Here is an 18,040-nt window from a genome sequence, read left to right on the forward strand (position 1 = left end):
CCCAGGCTCTCTCACCAGCCTCCATCCCAAAAACCCTTGGATCAACTAAGATACCTTCTATCTGATCCCATACATTTTACCTGGTCTCCATCTATAGCCTCCTCCACTCCCTGAGTTCCCAGTGCCTCCATTTCTAGGTTCTCAGGGCTCCGAAAACTATTCCCCTCTCTCAGTTCACTGTCTCTACCCCAGCTTCCAGTCTCAACTTCCAAAGCCCTGTCCTCAAGCTTCAAGGCCCCCAGGTCTCCTTCTGCAGCACTCTCTGACTCAGGCTGGCTCTTCTCCTGCACTGCTGCCCCAGCCTATCTACCGTCCCCACTTAATTGTCCTGTGCCCTCCTTCTGGCTTCACCTTAGTCTTTCCTCTGTCCATTCTCCTCCAGCCTTCCTAGCTCTTCACTCCATACCCTGAAGATTCTGATTTAATTCCTGCCTGATTCCTGCCTGAAGGCCCACCTATCCTCAGCGTCCATTGTTCTCCCAAACCTGGGCCCTTCTCACCTGATGTTCCACTGTTCTCCGAGACCTGGGCCCTTCTCACCTGATGTCGGGTGCAGGGTACTCGGGGACAGGGACAGGATAGGCAGTGGTTTCAGCATTGGGTGTGGCTGAAGCCAGACCCTGGGCGGGAGGGGGCTAGGAATGGGTGTGGAAGATCTCTCCCTAGCCCGTCCCCTTGGGCTGCAGCCTCAGATCTTTGTTTGGAGAACTCTGGCCAGTTTGTTACCTGCAGCAGGGGGAGAAATCCGCCCAGGCCTCCGTTGCTCCTCCCTGTCTGTCTCCCAGTCAGTCACAGGCAGGTCCTAGGGATCTTGGACCTAGTGCTGGGGGAGGGGGCAGAGATTGTGTCCTTCCTAGTCACACACACACACACACACACATACACACACGCTGCTCAGTGAGGTTGGGTCACTCCATAGTCATCTGTAATCATACACTGTCACAAAGATGTACATAGAAACACAAGCCATACACCCAGGCACAAATTCAGCTTCCCTCAACACTGACCCACAACCTTGGTGACCCAGAGGACAGTATGCAAGACATCCCTCCCCGATACCCTTTCAGAAAGTCACACAAGACACACCTCGCTCTACCCCCTCCAAAATTCAGGTATAAGAGAGATGGATCCTAACCCAGGAGGCTCATACCTCTCAGCCGCCGAATAGCCACCCAGGAGCACATGGGCAGACACAGAAGGACCCTGCATTCCCTCCTGATCATGCCCTGTAACTAAGACACATACAAGGTCACACAATTTGCAAGAGCAGACCCCACCCAGAACTCAGAAAGCCACACACTATCACAAAGAGGGTGGTAATATACATTTATTCCTGATCTTTCCTGCACAAGGACACATCCCTGGTCACACAACAGATGTGGGAACGCCTGCTCTCTACACAGCTGCGCAGGCTTCTGGGGTCCCTTAGATCCACCAGTGTTGCAAAGACACTCATACAACAGTGACCCCTCCTCAACCGTCTCAGTTCCAGAGAGTCACATCTAGGTAGGATCATGCTCATAACTTCCCTTGAAACTCGCCTGCATTTGCACATCTATATGTAGAACACCCTTCCCCAATACCCTTTTACCGCGGTGTGCAGGCATCCCCTGCTCCCTCCCCCATATGCAAGCCTTGGGTCTCAGATTCTCTCAGCATTGCTATGAACACACAAGCTTAAGGACATAAAAACTTGTTCCCATATTTGGCATAGATACAGGACAGATGTTTCCCCTTCACAGACATGCCTACAAAGCGGGCACTCCCAACCTGGTACAAACAGCTCCCCATCCCAGTCCTCAAACTCACAGCCTAGTATAGGAGGGGTGGAGGCTCAGGGGTCCCACCCCAGGGCCCCCTGAGCCTAGCAAGTGCACTAGGGAGTGTGAATGGCTTTATGTGGCCTCGCCCCAAAGCCCTGCCAGCCAGGACTCCTTGTTCTCAGCCTGGCAGATGTCTGCCCCGCCTGGGGTAATTAGGAACCAGCCTGGGTTGGTCACCCTTGAACCCACAGCTCCGCTGTCCAGCTGCTGGACAGCCCATAAAAGTGGGTGAGGGGTTACACTACTAGCTATGGGCCCTGGGGAGGGGTCAGGCTTCAAGGTGATGGGCTCTGTTCCTGACCTGAGGCCCCCACTTTTTAGGACTTATCTTTATACACACCGTAGCCAGCCCTCTCTTCCCTCTCCCTGTGCTCATCTTTCCTCCCCAGCTCAGTGACCCCAGGGCACTTCTGACTGCTAGACCCCTGATGGGGAAGGGGCAGGTTGCCCAGGCTAGTTCACATACTTAATAATTATAACAGTGAATAATAACAAACACTCCTTGGCAGGTACATGCCTGGTGCTGTTGTAAAGGCGTTACTTATTTCATCTCATTGAATCCTGACAAGCAGTCTTACAAAGTTGTTGTTCCTTATTGCCACTATCCAGGTAGGGAAACTGAGGTTCAGATGACACAGCCTGTTCATGGCACAGCTTGGATTTGAACCCAAGCAGTTAGGCTGGGAGTCTGGGGTCTTTGCCATGGGCTGTGGCACTGTTTGTTTATAAGTGCCACCCTGATGTGCCCACACCCACTTGCTCACATCCAGTGCAATAGTCAAGGGACACGTCTGGGCTCGTGGCTGGGTTCCACTGGTACGCACACCTTGACACGCCCAGACCCTGGGTGTGCAGTTTGAACATCAATTCCTGACTTGTGTGTCCTCAGGCACCTCTTGTGTATCCCCTCAACTAGCTCAGGCTTGGAATCTGCACATGCCTGAGGTCATCCCAGTCCTGTCTCTCAGGTAGGGATGAAGGTGGCTGTCCAGGCAGTGGCAGAGTGAAGGTGCCTTTCAGGCTGCTGTGCTGACACTTCCAGGGTTGGGTAAATTTGTGCCATGAATTTGTGAACGGTCATACTGTGGCTCCATTTTTGAGATGAAGCTCAAACTAAAGGAAACGTGAAGCACTCAGTGAGACCCCTCTGGAGGAAGGACAAAAGCTCAGGAGTTTCTCTGGCCTGAATGCTCTGCCATCCTGTCCCCAGTTGCAGCCCTGTGCTGGGAGGAGCTGGTGCCATCCCATGGGGGCAGGAATTGGGAGGTGGAGTCTGTTAATCCCCATCTGGCTGGCCCAGCCTCTGCCCAGGGTGCCCACTAATTTCCAAACCAAACAGCAGGCAGTGTTGGGCCCGCTGCCGGCCTAATCCGCTCCCTACCAGCCTGAGGCTCTCCAAGGGGCCTCCCAGTTCCCACGCTCTAAGCTTCAAAGAAGTGGGCAGATGTCCCTTTCTTGCACTCCAGGCTTTACAGCAGAGACACCCTTACCTATAGAGCTAGAAAAAGCACCCCCTTCCTGAAGACACCCACCTTTAAAACTGCTATAAGAAACACACTTGTTATGTCTGTTGTGACTGCATCCCTCTAGATGTGACCATTTTTGTACAGTGTACAACCTGTGCAACTGTACATGGAGATGCAGACCCCCAAACTCTCTGTAATAATACCACAGTGGTTTAAGATCATTTTATTGAGGTGCAAGAGGTGGGGAGAGGTGGGGAGCAGCTAGTCTCCCCAGCCCCACCAGGGGGAACAGATCCCCTCCCCACCTCCCAACTGGTTCCCCCTGTATTACGGGGGCGGGGGGGGGGAGGACTTTGTGCAAACTCTGCCCCAGTGGGATGGAGCGTAGGTGTGAAATGGTAGCAGCTGGGACTGGCAGCGGTGCTACTGGGCGCTGGGTGGCTTGTAGGGCTCCAGGAGGAGGGCAGAGAAGGTGTTGACCTTGTCTGCCCCCCGCACCTCGTGGGGCAGCAAGGGCAGCTTCACAATGTGGAAGTCTTCATACAGGTCCTCCATCTGTGGCCAGAGGCAGAGGACAGTGGTCAGAGGGATACAGGGCAAGGACAGAATGTGGGTCGATGGAAGCGATCAGGCTGAGGGCCTCCCAGGGTCAGAGGCTTCACAGGTCACAGGCAGGAGCAATGCTGGTGAGGTCAGAGATGCCTGGGCTGGTCATGGTAAGAGGTACTCAGGCCAGGCCAGTTCTCAGGGTCAGAATTAGGTGGAAGGGTCTGAAGTAGGGGTGAAGGGCAAGAATCTGGGGTAGGTCAGAAGGTGGGATGGAGCAAAGGATCAGAGCACAGAGTAAATGGCTGGAGGTGCTGTAGATAGGCTAGGCCTGGCCCCTACTGCCCAGATCAGAGGTTGGAGGGCTGGGTAGGTGGCAGGTGGCTGGGCATGCGCACCTGGTCCAGGTACTTGGCCTGGATCTTGTGGCGGGCCTCACACATCTTGCAGGGCTTCTCGGGGTCTGGGAAGACGAGCTGGTTGACAATGATGTTGTGTGTGTCGATCTTGCACTTGGCCAGCTCCTGGATCAGCCGCTCTGTCTCGTATAGGGACAGGAACTCGGCGATGCACACACAGATGAATGTTGTCTGCTCCTGCATGGTGCAAGAAAGGACTGTGAGGGCCAGGTACTGGCCCTGTCCCCATCCCTCAAGTCATTCATTGCCCACCTGCACCGTGACTCACAGGATCTTTGAACTGCTCACTGACGGAGCGGATGACGGGGAGAGTCTCCTCCAGTTTGGAGGCCAGCTGGTCTGCATTCATGTCCCCTAGGCCCAGCATGTTGCACATCTGGGGAAAGGACATAGGAGGGCTTGCAGCTTACCTGGGGCCTATTATAACTCCTGGGTTGGGGGGCTTACTAACCACCCAAGGTGAATGGCTCCTGATACCTCCCAGTGGTTAAAAGCATGGGCCCTTGATCAGATCAGGGGGTCAAATCCCGGCTCTGCCTCTTCTGGGGGACTGTGGCCAAGTGGTTTGACCTCCCAGAGGCTCAGTTTCCCCACATGTAGACCTTACCTCCAAGGGCTGGTATGCTAGATGAGCTGACACATATCACATACTCAGAACAGTGCCTGGTACACAGTAAGTGTTCCACAAATGTGACTACCTGAGGTCCTGTATGGGGACTACACACACCACCAGGGGTGTGGGATGTGTGTGTAGAATGGTAGTTGTCATTGGGGTTGTTACACTGTCATGCTAATAACCCATAAGGACATTCACGTGCTTTCCATCTGACAGACAAGGAAGGTGAGGCCCAGAGAAGTGAAGTGACTTGTTTGAGGTCACACAGCTATGTCACAGCACAGTGCAGAGCATTTGGACCCAGGCTGCCTAGCTCTGAAATATGTGCTTTCAAGCTTGTCTGAGGCACTCAGTGGGGAAGTGGGGGTAGGAACACTGAGTCCAAAGTAGGGGGACAGTTCCCCTTAGTGAAGATCCATCCCACCCATTGGGAAACGTGGACCCAGAGGGGTTTTGTGTGGGAAAGGCCTTTTACACTGCACATGTGGGGGCCTAGGGACTGGCTCCCACTCAGGGGATGCCTGGATGCCCTGGGGCCCTGCCTGCCTGTGAGATGAAGGGGCTGATCTGGTTCTTGATCTGCATGAGGCGGCCTAGGCCCCGCTCCACGATGGTGGGAAAGTTGAGCAGCCTCAGCGTGTGGCCCGTGGGCGCCGTGTCAAACACCACCACGGAGAAGTTCATGCCCTTCACCAGCCTGCAGGGAGATGGGGGTCAAGGCCCACTCCACCCACTCTTCCACCCCAGCCCTGGGCAGCACCAGCCCGCTGGGCCTGACCTCATGACCTCTGCATAGCTCATGGCCTCATCGATGCCCGGGAAGGCGCTCATGGCTTCTTGCATCATCTTCTTGCCCATGCTTAGCATGTTGTCCTCCTCGAAGAACTCATCAGGCAGTTCTGCCACGCCCAGGCTGGGATCAATCTCCTGGGGGTCCAAGGGGTTTAAACTTAGGCTGCTGCTGTTACTGCCAGGGCCTTTCCATCAGGGTGGGCTCCAGGCTAGAAGAGCCTGTATAGGGCCCTGACCTCAGTCCTGCTTCAGGTCCCAGCTGTGAAGAGGCTGGGGAGACCCCCTGAGGTGCTATGGCCCTCCCTCAGGCACTTAAAATCTCCTGGGATTGTACAAAGGGTCAAACTATTTCACAAACAGATGGAAAATTGCAAACTGTGATCAGTGTCCCAAGAGGGAGCTAAAGCTCTCTGCAGGGCTTTCACTGGCTATCCCCTTGAGCCCCTGACAGCTTCCAGATCATTCCTCTAATGTGAGTCTTTCCTCACTATCCCATCTAATAGCACAGCCACAGCCCTCCGACCTGCCTTACTCTCTTTAACATCCAGCCTCCCCTCCTATGATTTACTCATCACATTTCTCATGTCTCCCCAACAGAATGTCAGCCACAAGAGGGCACCAGGAACTGTCTGGCACACAGCAAGTCCTCAACATGGATATAGCATCCACAAAGATGTGACCATTCCTGGGGTCCCTAGGCAGTCTTGGACTTGATGTCTCCTCTATCCTCCTCCTGAGTCACCTCTTCTCAGTGAGTTCACTGGTCCCATGGTGAGGCCCCCAACTCACTGGCCTCAGAGGTAATTTCCCTGCATGAAATTTGTTTACCCATCACCCTACCCATCACCTCCACAGTTACACCTTTGATGGTTTGGTTATTCCGAGTCACTGGGCCACCTTTGAGCTCACAAGCCCCACTCTCTGACCTGGGCCTCCTCTCCTCCTACCTCAGTTATTTAAACCTCTTTGGGCCACCTCAAACCCTCACCCCTGCCCCCAGTTCACAGTCAGTGTCCCTCTTGACCAACACCCTTATCCAGCCTGGGTTCCATAGATTGCCTCTGCAAACACTCCCCTTTCCCTCTGTAGTTGGCAAAATCCCCATCCTGGTTATTTCCAGCTCTCCAGTATGGCTATACTGAGGTGCACATCCGAGGAATACACCTGACGAATAACTTCCACCTTGCTCCCCACTGCTGATCACAAATCTCCAATAGGCACTTGACAGCCGTCTACACCCTTGAGAATGTTTATGTTACATCTTAAACTTCCTCAAACCCCTTCTTTCCCATTTGCTCTTTGCTTTCTGCTGAGACCTGGGCCTCACCTGGGTCTCAGCGAGAAAGATGAGCTGCTGGCCGCCAAAACCCTTATCTCCCCCCAGGAAATGCCCCAGTTCCCCTGCCTTGCCTCTGAGTCCCTGGGTCTCTGTGTTGGATGGAGCTCCTGCCCACCTGAGGACCGTCTTCTGCCAGCATCCTTACTCTTTCCTGCAACATTACTTGTCCCTCCCTGTTGGAGGATTTTCATCAGCAAAAACACATCCTCTAGCATTTCCTTTCTCAAAAGAGCTCTCCTAACCCCCCTCCTATATTCCTCCAGCAATGGCCCCAATTCTTGGTCCCCATCATGGTGATCACTGTCTCCACTGCAGGTAGGTTTTTGCCCCACAGGGTGGTCTCTCTAAAACTGATCTGCCTACTGAAGCCAACAACCTCTTTATGCTTAAGTTCCTTTGTCCTCCTGGAGCCTAGGAGCCCAGGAGCCCACACCCTCTAGCTCTTCTCTCACTTCACTAGTGGTTCTTTCTTGGTCTCCATCACTATTGGACCCTAGATGCTGATGTGCTCTCAGGTTTCTGGACCTCTCTGTCGTCTCATATTCTCCTCCATTCACACATCTTTAAATACCACCCTTGAGACAATGACTCCCAAATCAAGGTCAATTTCCTCTGCGCTCCAGGCTCGCACAGCTAAGCCACTGTCCTGATGTGTCCACTTGGATGTCCAGTGGGCACCCTGGATTCACCGTGCTCAAAGCGGAATTCCTGATTTGTTCCTTCTAAAGCTGCTCCTCTCCTAGTCTTCCCCATCCCACTTGCCCAGGAGCCAACTAAGAGATGTACTTAATTCATTTATTTCCCTTGCCCATTACAACCAAGCAGTCACATTGCTTTACTTCCAAAATACATCCCGAATTTAACCACTTCTCCACCAACATTCTGCCCCCACCTGAGTTCTGGATGCTATCATCTCTTGCCTGGTCACTGGGCCAGGCTCCTTGTTAGTCTCCTTGCTTTCATTCATGACTTACAATCTAATCTCTGCATGGCGGCCAGAGGGAACTTTTTAAAAAGTTAATTTTGCCATGACATTGCCCTGCTTAAAATGAACAGCTTCCCATTACACTTGGCATCAAAGCCAACCTGTTCCCAGTGGCCTACAGGGTCCTACACCATGTGGCTCTGATTGACCTCTTTCACATCTCCCCTTGCTCACTCATTAATCTCTGGTCATTCTGGCTTCCTTTCTACTCCACAAACATTCCTCACTTGTTCCTCTGTGGGTATGCTAAAAAAAGGGGTGAAACTGGACAGAGAATGTAGAATGAACAGGACACTGTAGCTGATTGTAGGTGTTCATAGGAAAGGCCTGGACAGGCCTTTGCCAGAGTGGGGAGCTGAGCCCTGCTCCACTCACCATGGCGAAGAGGTTGTCATAGCCTTTAACCTTGGTGGGTACCTTGGAGAACTTCTGGTCAAATGCATCAGAGATGTTGTGGGCTGGGTCGGTGGAGATGATCAGAACACTCTCCCGCCCCTTGGACAGTTGGACCGCTAGGCTGCAGCTGGGCAAGGGAAAGTTTAAAAGGCAGAGAGTGAGGGGTCAGGTTCTGTTCCCCAAGTCTTCATGGAGAGATGTGGGGCCCAGAAGCAGGGGACCAGAATCAGCAGAGAACTTGAGAGTATGGGTAATTATGGAATCAAACCTCAATGCCTGCATAGAGACCCTCTCAGACCTCACCTACTGACCCCTCCAGCTGGCTAAAATGGTGAGTTTCAGTCTGGCCTGATGTCTGCCTCTTTGCTGGCACAGAGCAGCACGGTCCAGCTGTCCAGCCAGGAGAGCTAAGGATTCCTTTGCACTTCCTCAACGCAGAGCTAAGGGGTCCCTTGCACCTCCTGCTAAACTCAGGATGGTTCAAACCACTTGTCCAGGATAATTTACCCCAGGGACCCCTACTCCCAGCCGACTGGGATAGTCTGATCATGTGCCCTCTTCCCGCCTTCGACTCCCACGTGGTCATAGAAATGCATGGTTCACCAGACTAGGATAGTCTGCCCCAGTGCCCTTCCCCCTACTCTGAGTTCACTCTGGTACGGTCCAGCTGATTGGGACACCTAAATGCTCTCCTGGCCGCCGTGCGCTGGGTTCAGTGTGGTTCGACCCTTGAGACCCAACAGCGATGGGCCAACTCAGAGGGTGCCAGGCCTGTATTCAGGAGGTATGTGCCATCTGCTGCAGGTAACTTCTGTAAAGTGCAACTTGGAAGATCCCGACCCAGCCCCCGAGCCCGGCTAGGGGTCGAAGAGCCTGTCCCTGGCCTCCCCTTCGCTCAGTGGTACATCCCACCCGTCTTCCCGGCCCCCACCGCCTCCTTACCTGCAGGTAGTCTTGCCAACGCCACCCTTGCCCCCGACGAAGATCCACTTAAGGCTGCGCTGCTCGATGATGTTGCTAAGCGTTGGCTCCAGCGGCTCCACATCAGGTGCATCCTCGAACTCCTCTGCTTCAACCCCCCACCCGGCTACCCCTGCCGCCATCTTGGAACCGGCTCACGTGATCAAGCGGAGCACACCACGCAAAGCCCGAACAGGGGAAATTCCATGTCGTATCCTCAACAGGGCTAGTGGCCGGAGTTAATTTCCTCATGGCCTGACATTTAGGCGCTAATAGAAGCTATATTTCCAATGTCTTCCTCTTCCATGGTTCACCTTGTCGATCGCTCGTCTATGATTTTTCAGACTCCCCCTGCCTGATTAACATGTCGGTACAGTCCAGGATACTCCCCTTCACTGATTGGACCCTAAGTCTTGTAGCACTCTTTTCATTGGCTACATCTTTTCTTATTTTCACCAATCACTCTCACCTTCTGGTAGCCGCCAAACTCGCCTTAGCAACCAGACAAACACCTGGTCCATGCCCTTTCCTTGAAGTTAGGTCCTCCCAGGTCTGACTTCATACGCTCAGTCTCAGGTCGATCATTACCCGCCAATTCTCCAAATTGAGTCCCAACATCAGCTTAGGTCCGTCTCCTCTGTTATCCAATTGGCTGTGAGCCTGGCTCCTGACACAAACCAATCATAGACAAATTGATTAGTTGGTTGAAGGCAGGTCTATTGGCTGTGAGAATGCTAGAGGGAGAACCACTCTGGTTGTGGGCAAGGTCTGTAAATCCTTGTCCAGTGCTCCCTGAACTCCCATTCTGGGTAACCTAGGGCAGGGACCACACTTGCAACTGCACTCCTTGTCTTGGAGGTGACCCTATTTCTGAAAACTTCCTTATACTTTGCTCCCTGTGGAAAGGGAGACTCCAGCGAATTCCGTTTGAACCCATGCACTAGGCAGAAACACAAACTTTGTCTCAGGCTCTTGGCAGGCAGTCTTAACTCTAAGCTGGGAGGTTCCACCTTAGAAATACCCCTGGCTTCATTTGAGTACTCTAGCCCATAAAATAATATCCCGATTCTCAGGTGTGGACCTCAGCTCCACAGAGCTAGCTGTGTCCGCATTCCCAGCTAGAGCTCCGCCTCAGAGACAGGTACCCAACCCAGGATACCTCCATTTCTAGTCTGGGGTCTAGGTTAGATATGCCCTTTAGACCTAGTTAGGGACCTAGTTTCAAGGTGTCAGTTGAGCACAGTCTCAGAGGGGATTCCTTCTCCTCAATGAGATTATCCCCGGTTTTAGAAGTAGGTTCTAGCCCCGGAAAATTAACGGGCCTCCATTCCCAAGCGGGAACCTCACTCTAGAGAGCCAGCTACAGCCCCAAATGACGACCCCATTCCCGGGGAGACCATGTAACGCCTTCCCACATCTAGCAGGATTATAAAAATCCATGGGGCGGAGCCACGCGGTTCGCCAGTCAGAATTTATTCCTCATTTGTCCCGCCCCTCAGGCCCCGCCCCCACTGCGGACGCTTGCGGGCCAGAGCGTTCTTCCCGGCATGCATTGCCCGGGATCAGTCAAGACCCGCGCCAAGCGCGAGTCCGGAGCGGCCTTCCCGTAGTCCTTTGCGCGGCACTTGGCGACAAAATGGCTGCCCGAGGGAGACGGGCGGAGCCTCCCGGTCGGGAGGCGCCGGGCCCCGCAGCGGCTGGCGGCGGCGGGAGCCGATGGGCTGAGTCGGGGCCCGGGACATCGCCCGAGAGTGGGGACGAGGAAATGTCGAGCCCAGTGTCGTGCGGCGTGAACTTGTTCGCCAACGACGGCAGCTTCCTCGAGCTGTTCAAGCGGAAGATGGAGGAGGAGCAGCGGCAGCGGCAGGAGGAGCCGCCTCCGGGCCCGCCGCGACCCGACCAGCCGGCCACTGCCGCCGCCGCGGGTCCGGGGGATCCGAAGAGGAAGGGCGGCCCTGGCCCCACGCTCAGCTTCGTAAGGAGCCGCGGGGGTGGGGGCGGGCGCCAGGGCCTGCCTTGGCAGGGGGAATCGGGCCCGAGGAAGGGGATTGGGATCCAGGTCCAGTCTCCGACCTCGCTGAGGGGGTCGTCCAAGTCACCCACTGAGGATGCGGAACCTGGATTCCCGACGAGCGAGGTTTGGGGGTGGACGTGGGGACCTTCGGAGCCTGCCGGTGAGAACCGGGAGCCAGGAATTGGGAAACCAGGATACCAGAATTCCTGTTTGAGTGGTACCCGAACTTTGGATACCGGGATCACCTCTCACTGTTCTAAAGGGGACAAATTCAAATTTGGAATTTATGCTGTGTGATTAGAGACTCAGACCACTTATGTGTAACCTCAGGAAATTTGCTCGATTTCCCTGAGTTTCATTCGTTCAGTCTCATTCAGTGTCCATTTATTGAGCACTTTACCTTATGCTGGGCATTGTGCTAGGTTCTGGATACGCCCCGATGAACGCGACAGACTTTTGTTTCCTAAAGTGTCTGGGCTGGCCTTTTCTCATTTTTTCTATTTGGAAAAATGGACATCATCCCATCTTCTGATGTGATGAGGGTTCAGTGAGGCCATCCTGGAAAAGTGACTAGCGTAAGGCCTGTCTTATAAGAAGGGCTAAACCTGTACTTCTTAATTGGGGATGATTTCCCCTATTTAGCAAAGTCTGGAGACATTTTTGGTTGACAACTGGGGAAGGAGGTGCTACTGACATCTTGAGTAAAGACCAGAGATGTTGCTTAACAGGCCGCAATACACAGGACAGCCCCCACCAGCCCCGTTCCCCAGCAAAAAATAATCTAGCTCAAAATGTCATTAGTGTGAAGTTGAGAAACTAGGCTAAATAAATGGCACTTTTAGTGATGGGCTACTCTGAGCTTGCATTGTTTCTGGTGTTGAGATCAAGTCCCTGTGGTATGGGGAAAAAATTGTCAACTTGAGAATACTGGATTGGGGGTCAAATTTTCGTCTTCAATTTCTTCATCTGCCAAAAATTAGTGTAAGACTAGGCCCAGCAGAGCCGGTCATTTAATGCCTGGTTGAGGGGTGGAAGTGGTATCATGCCTGTCAAACCTGTGGCAGCTTGTGGGGTACAGGAAGCCCTCAGTGGGTGAAGGTGGAGGGCCAGGATAAAAGTCCACAGGCTTTCTCTTTGAGGAAGGGGAAATGTCAGGACCTAGGTTGGTCTGAGAACTGTTCAGAAGCCAAGTACCCCTCCTTGAGTGGGAGTAACAGTAGTTTTCACTGCCTTTTTCATTTGTTCATTAAGGGGCTGTTGTGGGAGCACTCTCAGATCGGTAAGCCCAGGTTAGGTGCAGGGGAGACAGTGTTGATTGGTGGTTAAGAATGCTGCTCTGTGGCTTGGACCCACCTGACCCTGAATCCAGCTCCATTGTTTGCTGCCAGTATGACCGAGGATATGGGCCTCTCCTTCTTAAAGTTGTTTCCTCATTTATAGAGTGGGGGTGGTTGTAACCTTCATCATGAAAATGAAAGATGATATATGCAAAGTACTTGGCACAGAGCTTGGCATATAGTAAGTGCTCAATAATGGGAGACATTGCTGACTGCGTGGTCATGCCAGGGGAGGGGGGAGGCTTCAGCATGGAGAGTGAGGACAGAGCCCGTCCCCACGAATGTAAGGGTTCTTTCTGCTCCGTGGGAGGGCAGCCCCTGGGCCCAGGACTGCCTGGGCATCATGGGCCCAGGGCAGGCGCTAAGAGTCGCGTGTGCTCCTCTCTGATTGCTGCGCAGGTCGGCCGGCTGGTGGAGCTGGGCGCGGCGTCGGGACGGGCCACCAGGCCGGGCTAGGAAGGTGTAGTGGGCCTCAGCGCCGCCAAGGGCGGGCCCCGGCTCCTGTAACCGTTGCAGTCTTCTGTCCCTTCACCCAGGTGGGCAAGCGCAGAGGCGGGAACAAACTAGCCCTCAAGACGGGAATAGTAGCCAAGAAGCAGAAGACGGAGGATGAGGTGAGCAGGCTTGGTGTGGGGGGCTGCCCACATTGCCTTTTCTTTTCGGCCTTAGCACTTGGCTAACGAGCCCTGTTCCTTCTCTGTCTAGCATCTGATCCTTGGATTAAGGGTACTGGGTGGGGGTAGGAGGGCTTTCAACAAGGTCCCCAAATAACTTGACTCTGAATAACTTTACCTCAAACCCAGGACTTCCAGGGTGACACTGGGGTTGGGTCAGCTGTCTCAGGACAGTCTTGACCCCGGTTCCTGGCCTCCCTGGCATCCCCTTCCCAACCCCCTGTGTGCCCCCCTCCCCCACAGGTATTAACAAGTAAAGGTGATGCATGGGCCAAGTACATGGCAGAGGTGAAAAAGTACAAAGCCCACCAGTGCGGTGATGATGATAAAACTCGGCCCCTGGTGAAATGACCCCCTTTCCCCGCCTGCCCACGGCCTGGGACTCTGCGATGTACATAACTATTTAATGTGGCGGCAGCGGCGGCAGCCTTTCCCCCTAAGGACTTACAAACAGAAGGAAACCGAAATGCTTCCCGCAGCCGCGGATGATCCTCCAGGACTCTTTTTTACCTTGAGCACTTGCCTCTTGAGACTTCATAGAACAGTGGTTTACTGTCCCCCTTTCCCCACCTCCTTGCTCTCTCTGGCTCTTTCTGTCTTTCTCTTCTCGCCCTCCCCACCCTCCTCCCCTTAGCCATCACTTCTGGGAAGTAAAGAACTTGATTTAGTGCTGGAGTTGTGTGCTTAGTTTGCCTTCTTTACTCTCTCCCACCTAAACCCTTCCCCTTCGGCTCGTGCGAATCACCAAATCCTGGGGCTGGCCCGGTGGTGAGTGGGGCTTTGGTGGTGTGGGAAGGAAGGGGCGTACCTCATCCAGTAGGCCTGGACTCTTCCCTAGGACCCCCTGTAGCTCCTCATGTTCAAGGTCTCTTCACAGTCCCATTTGAATGGGTCAAAGTTGTCATTCAACAGAGACTGAGTGTCTACTGTGTCCCTGGGCAATTCTGGGTCCTGGGGCTACAGCAATGAACACAACAAATGTTCCTTGCCCTTTTGGAAGGAAACAGGCAAAAAGGGGAAGCCATTTTGGGAGGTGCCTGTGAAGAAGTAAAGGGTAGAATCTGGGGGAAGGTGTCAGTTTTCATTGACATCTGAACAGAGACCTGAGGAAGGTGAAGAATCAAGTTCCAAACTGGAGGGAACAGCCAGTGCAAAGACAGGTAAGAGAGTGCCTGGCCCTCATGGGGAGCTTGGAGGAGGCCCATGTGACTGGAGCTGGCTGAGTGAGGAGGGTAGGTGGATTACATACAGAGCCTTGTGTGTTAGAGTGGGAATATGGGACTTCATTCTTATTAAGAAGGTTTTGTGGGGTTTTGAGTTAAGGAGCAACATGGTGTGTTTTATATCTTAATAAGATCCCCCTGCCAAAGTGGGACTGGGGTGGAACCTAGGACACCGGGCCATGATTGGGAGTGGAAGTGATGGGGTGTTGGCAGTGCAGGAAGTGAGGAAGGCTAGGATCTGGATTCCAGTGAGGCTTCTCTGTCCTGCTAGCTACTTGCAGCCCTTCCATGGAGGCTGGGGTTGGCCCTACCTGGCTGTATATGTGATCAGGAGAAGGCGCACACAAGGGCTTGTTTACCTCACTTTGCAAACATGACTTGACAGGACCAGTTGTCCTACAGAAAGTCGGATTCCTCTAGTGACCCTCTAATGCTCCTTATAATTCTGTGCCCTCCTGGCCCTTATGTTCACCCTAGTGGAACTGGAATGTTTCAAGATGCCCTTGTCTCCCAACCCCTTCTCAAACCTAATAAACCCGAAGCAATATCTGAGCGCCTGAACATGGCCCCTCCTCCCAGGCCTTCCCAGGCATAAATGCTGAACAGCCCGGCACTCCAGCCTATCACAGGGCCAGATTCCTGTCCCCCTTTCATCAAGAGGACCGCAACTTAGAGCATTGTGATGTTCACTGAACTGTGGAGGTAGATGGAGGAAGGAAAATAAGCTGTGGTTGTGGGAGAGGGTTGAGGTGGCACTCGTCTGGCCTCAGACTCTGCCAGATTTAGCCTGTGGGGCTGGGATGGTGTGTTCCAAATACTGAGCACCAAAATAGACAAAACTCTATCCTAGTGGAGCTAACACTCGAGTTGGGAGAAAAAATATAGGACACATCGATGGTTATACAAAATATGAAAGAGACTGAGGTGAGAGTGGGAGACATGGCAATTTTAAGTTGGTCTGGGTTGGCCTCTTGGAGAAGGTGGCATTTGTCCCAAGTTCTGAAGGAGGTTCTGGCAGTGAAGATGGTTCTTGGAAGAGTTCCAGGCCTAAGGAACACATGCAGACTCAAGCTGACACCATGCCTGACTTGAAGAAAGGGAGCAAGCAGGAGACATACCCCCTCTCACTTATTGCTAACACACCATAAAGCTTATCTAGTTTATTTTCCGCATTGGCTTAAGGAGATCTCCTTCCTACTTTGGAGATGCCTAACTGGCCCGGATGTGACTTTAGCCTTGGGGATGTAGTGTTGGGGGAGGAGACATGTGAAGCCAATAGAACCACCTCCTCCTCCCTTGAAGCCACTAACAGCATCTGGATCTTTAAAAAGCAACACAAGTAGAAGTAGGTCGCCCCTGTAGCAGCTCAGCCTCTATTCTGGAGTGTCAGGAGGCAGGAGGAGCTGGAGTCCTGGTATCCCCCTTTCAGCATGCTCACCAGCCCTGACCTGGGAAAGTCTGAAGGGGGAGAAAAAATTTCAGGTTTTGTTGAGTCACATAGTCCTGGCTTCAAACTATTCTGGTGCCTGTTAGCTGTGTGATTCTGGTAAGTCACTTAGCTTTTCTGTGGTTCAGGTTCTTCATCTATAAAATAGGGGTAAAATGCAGAAGCATCTCTGGAGTCAGGTTCTAACGTAGGGCGATCTTCATATAGTCTACGTTAACCCTGACATTTCAGACAGCTGTCATTGAAGCAACTGGTTTGTGTTTGGTGGTGATTGAAAAATGCTGACCTTTAAACGCAGGTGCAGTTTGATGAGATGCTCAGGGAGGGAGGTTGTGAAGTGAGAGGCGTTTGTTTCCCGTCTCAGATTCACGGTTGGGCATCAGCTCCTTGGGTTTCTTTTTTGCCCTCAGTGCTTCTAGTTGAAGTAAGTTTGCCGTGCGCAGGCCTGTTGTGAGAATTTCATTTGGGCTGGCAGTAGGTGCTTAAGAAATGGGAGGGGTTGGGGAAGTCCCGATTCACTGCTCAAATTCACCAGCTGGGGAGAGGAAAAAAAAAGATTTCTGTGATCACACCAGATCCAATACTGTGGATCACACTGGACAGCAGGTGCCACTTTACCCTGCCTTGACTCTCACCCCCAAAGCTTGCGCAGGGCTGCTGGAAACGATGTTGAAAGGGAGGAGTTGAGCACTAACAAATCCTGCATCTCTAACTCACTGCCCCCCCAACCCTTATCTCGGGTGACCTCCCAATCCTGAGCAGAAAACTACCGTTTGTACTCTCTCCCGAATCTTCCAAACCTAGTTTCAGCCCCTCTTCCTTATGCTCAACGCCCCATTTCAGGACTCTCTAGAACCCTGGGTTTTGAGTCTCAGCCAGACGCTTGGCAGAACAGAATTTGTAGTTAAGGAACTTCCTGCGCGACGGAAGGCCATTGCGCATGCGTAGGCGGCGGCTTTCCGCACATGTCTCTGGAGTCGGTTTTCTGTCCCGCGGAGCCGCCTGAGGTGGGAATTCAGGCTACTCCCTGAGGGAGCCCGGCTGTTGGACTGGAGTTAGGTGCCAGCCGGCCCTTCCCAAGCCAGTGCTGGGAAAGAGGTCTTAGGTATCTGTTTTTCATGAATGAACGGAGCCGGGACTGACAGCCAAGGGGGAGTGGGTTGAAAAACTTGTCCACCTCCTCCAGGATGGGGAAAAAATTGACCTTGTGCCTCTCAAAAACTCAAAAAGTCTCTCAGGGCAGGGCTGGGATGTTCTTTGGGATTAGAGCCTTAGTTCTAAATTCAGTAAATTTAGTAAATACTGGTTTAGGAAGGGGCTGAATACAGTGAAAGGACGGCCTTGAGCCTGACGGTGTAGAAGCCATGTTATAAAAGAACAATTTTGGTGATGTTTAATTTAGATTATCTCGAACCCAGCGGACTATATATACTCTTATACTCACTTGATGAATGGGGACACTAAGGCTCTGAGTGGGAGGAGGTCACCCATCTTGTTATCAGTAAGGTCAGGAGGGGAAACGGGTGCTCACGGGTCTCCAGCTCCACTCTGCTCTTGAGGGCCCTACTTTGTCCTCTGACAGCGAAAGGATCACAAAAAGGCCTTTTTAATGACCCTGCCCTTACCGAAATATCCTGTGCTGTTCTACTTCATTCAGCTTCAGGTAGGAAAAATGATTAGGCCTTTTGCTCCAGCAAACTATTTTATTAGTTCATTTCATTTAAAATTTTATCTCCTTGTTTAAAAATTGTCAAACAGTACTGCAAAGTAACGTGAAATGTGGCAGAGGCTTCTGTAAGAACCCAACCCGTTTCAGGCACTCCCTTCGTCTGGCTTGCTTTTGTCTCTTGGATATAAAGTCAGCCCTGGGCTGTTTCCCTCTATCCACTCTTTCCTTGTACTTCTCCCAAATACCCTCTGGATGGGGACGGGTGAGGAGACACAGCTCAGTTCTTAGAGGAGGGGATGACAAAGGCACAGCTGGTTCTGGCTAAGAGGTTCCC

At 52.7% G+C, this 18,040-nt stretch overlaps 2 protein-coding genes across 4 annotated transcripts; one reads left to right on the top strand and one right to left on the bottom strand.

Moving 5' to 3' along the window:
* Nucleotides 1-3,496: 3,496 nt before the first annotated feature.
* Nucleotides 3,497-9,657, bottom strand: GET3 (guided entry of tail-anchored proteins factor 3, ATPase). 2 transcript variants are annotated; one of them, XM_036233850.1, is made up of 7 exons: nucleotides 9,325-9,657; nucleotides 8,362-8,509; nucleotides 5,649-5,797; nucleotides 5,417-5,567; nucleotides 4,507-4,630; nucleotides 4,234-4,451; nucleotides 3,497-3,844 (listed from the first exon to the last, which is right to left on the bottom strand). In XM_036233850.1, exons 1-7 carry the CDS (start codon nucleotides 9,483-9,485, stop codon nucleotides 3,713-3,715), a joined length of 1,083 nt encoding a protein of 360 aa, XP_036089743.1. In that variant the 5' UTR covers nucleotides 9,486-9,657; the 3' UTR covers nucleotides 3,497-3,712. The 2 variants fall into 2 exon arrangements, with proteins under 2 accessions (XP_036089743.1, XP_016017663.1); XM_016162177.2 differs by having other exon boundaries at nucleotides 4,234-4,431; nucleotides 4,523-4,630; nucleotides 9,325-9,640.
* Nucleotides 9,658-10,904: 1,247 nt separating this feature from the next.
* On the top strand, nucleotides 10,905-14,042 carry TRIR (telomerase RNA component interacting RNase). 2 transcript variants are annotated; one of them, XM_016162084.2, is made up of 3 exons: nucleotides 10,906-11,317; nucleotides 13,230-13,307; nucleotides 13,611-14,042. In XM_016162084.2, exons 1-3 carry the CDS (start codon nucleotides 10,979-10,981, stop codon nucleotides 13,716-13,718), a joined length of 525 nt encoding a protein of 174 aa, XP_016017570.1. In that variant the 5' UTR covers nucleotides 10,906-10,978; the 3' UTR covers nucleotides 13,719-14,042. The 2 variants fall into 2 exon arrangements, with proteins under 2 accessions (XP_036089750.1, XP_016017570.1); XM_036233857.1 differs by lacking the exon at nucleotides 13,611-14,042 and having other exon boundaries at nucleotides 10,905-11,294; nucleotides 13,230-13,306.
* The last annotated feature ends 3,998 nt before the right edge of the window (nucleotides 14,043-18,040 follow it).

This window comes from Rousettus aegyptiacus, unplaced genomic scaffold, assembly GCF_014176215.1.
Source record: "Rousettus aegyptiacus isolate mRouAeg1 unplaced genomic scaffold, mRouAeg1.p scaffold_m13_p_16, whole genome shotgun sequence".
In the NCBI taxonomy this organism is placed as follows: domain Eukaryota; kingdom Metazoa; phylum Chordata; class Mammalia; order Chiroptera; family Pteropodidae; genus Rousettus; species Rousettus aegyptiacus.

Coding starts and splice junctions, on each gene's coding strand:
- GET3 (XM_036233850.1), bottom strand. CDS start 9,485: ATGGCGGCAGGGGTAGCCGGGTGGGGGGTTGAAGCAGAGGAGTTCGAG. Junction 5,798..8,361: donor ATGACAACCTCTTCGCCATG/GTGAGTGGAGCA, acceptor TTGGACCCCCAG/GAGATTGATCCCAGCCTGGG. Junction 4,631..5,416: donor TCAGCCCCTTCATCTCACAG/GCAGGCAGGGCC, acceptor TCCTTTCCCCAG/ATGTGCAACATGCTGGGCCT.
- TRIR (XM_016162084.2), top strand. CDS start 10,979: ATGGCTGCCCGAGGGAGACGGGCGGAGCCTCCCGGTCGGGAGGCGCCG. Junction 11,318..13,229: donor CTGGCCCCACGCTCAGCTTC/GTAAGGAGCCGC, acceptor CCCTTCACCCAG/GTGGGCAAGCGCAGAGGCGG. Junction 13,308..13,610: donor AGCAGAAGACGGAGGATGAG/GTGAGCAGGCTT, acceptor CCTCCCCCACAG/GTATTAACAAGTAAAGGTGA.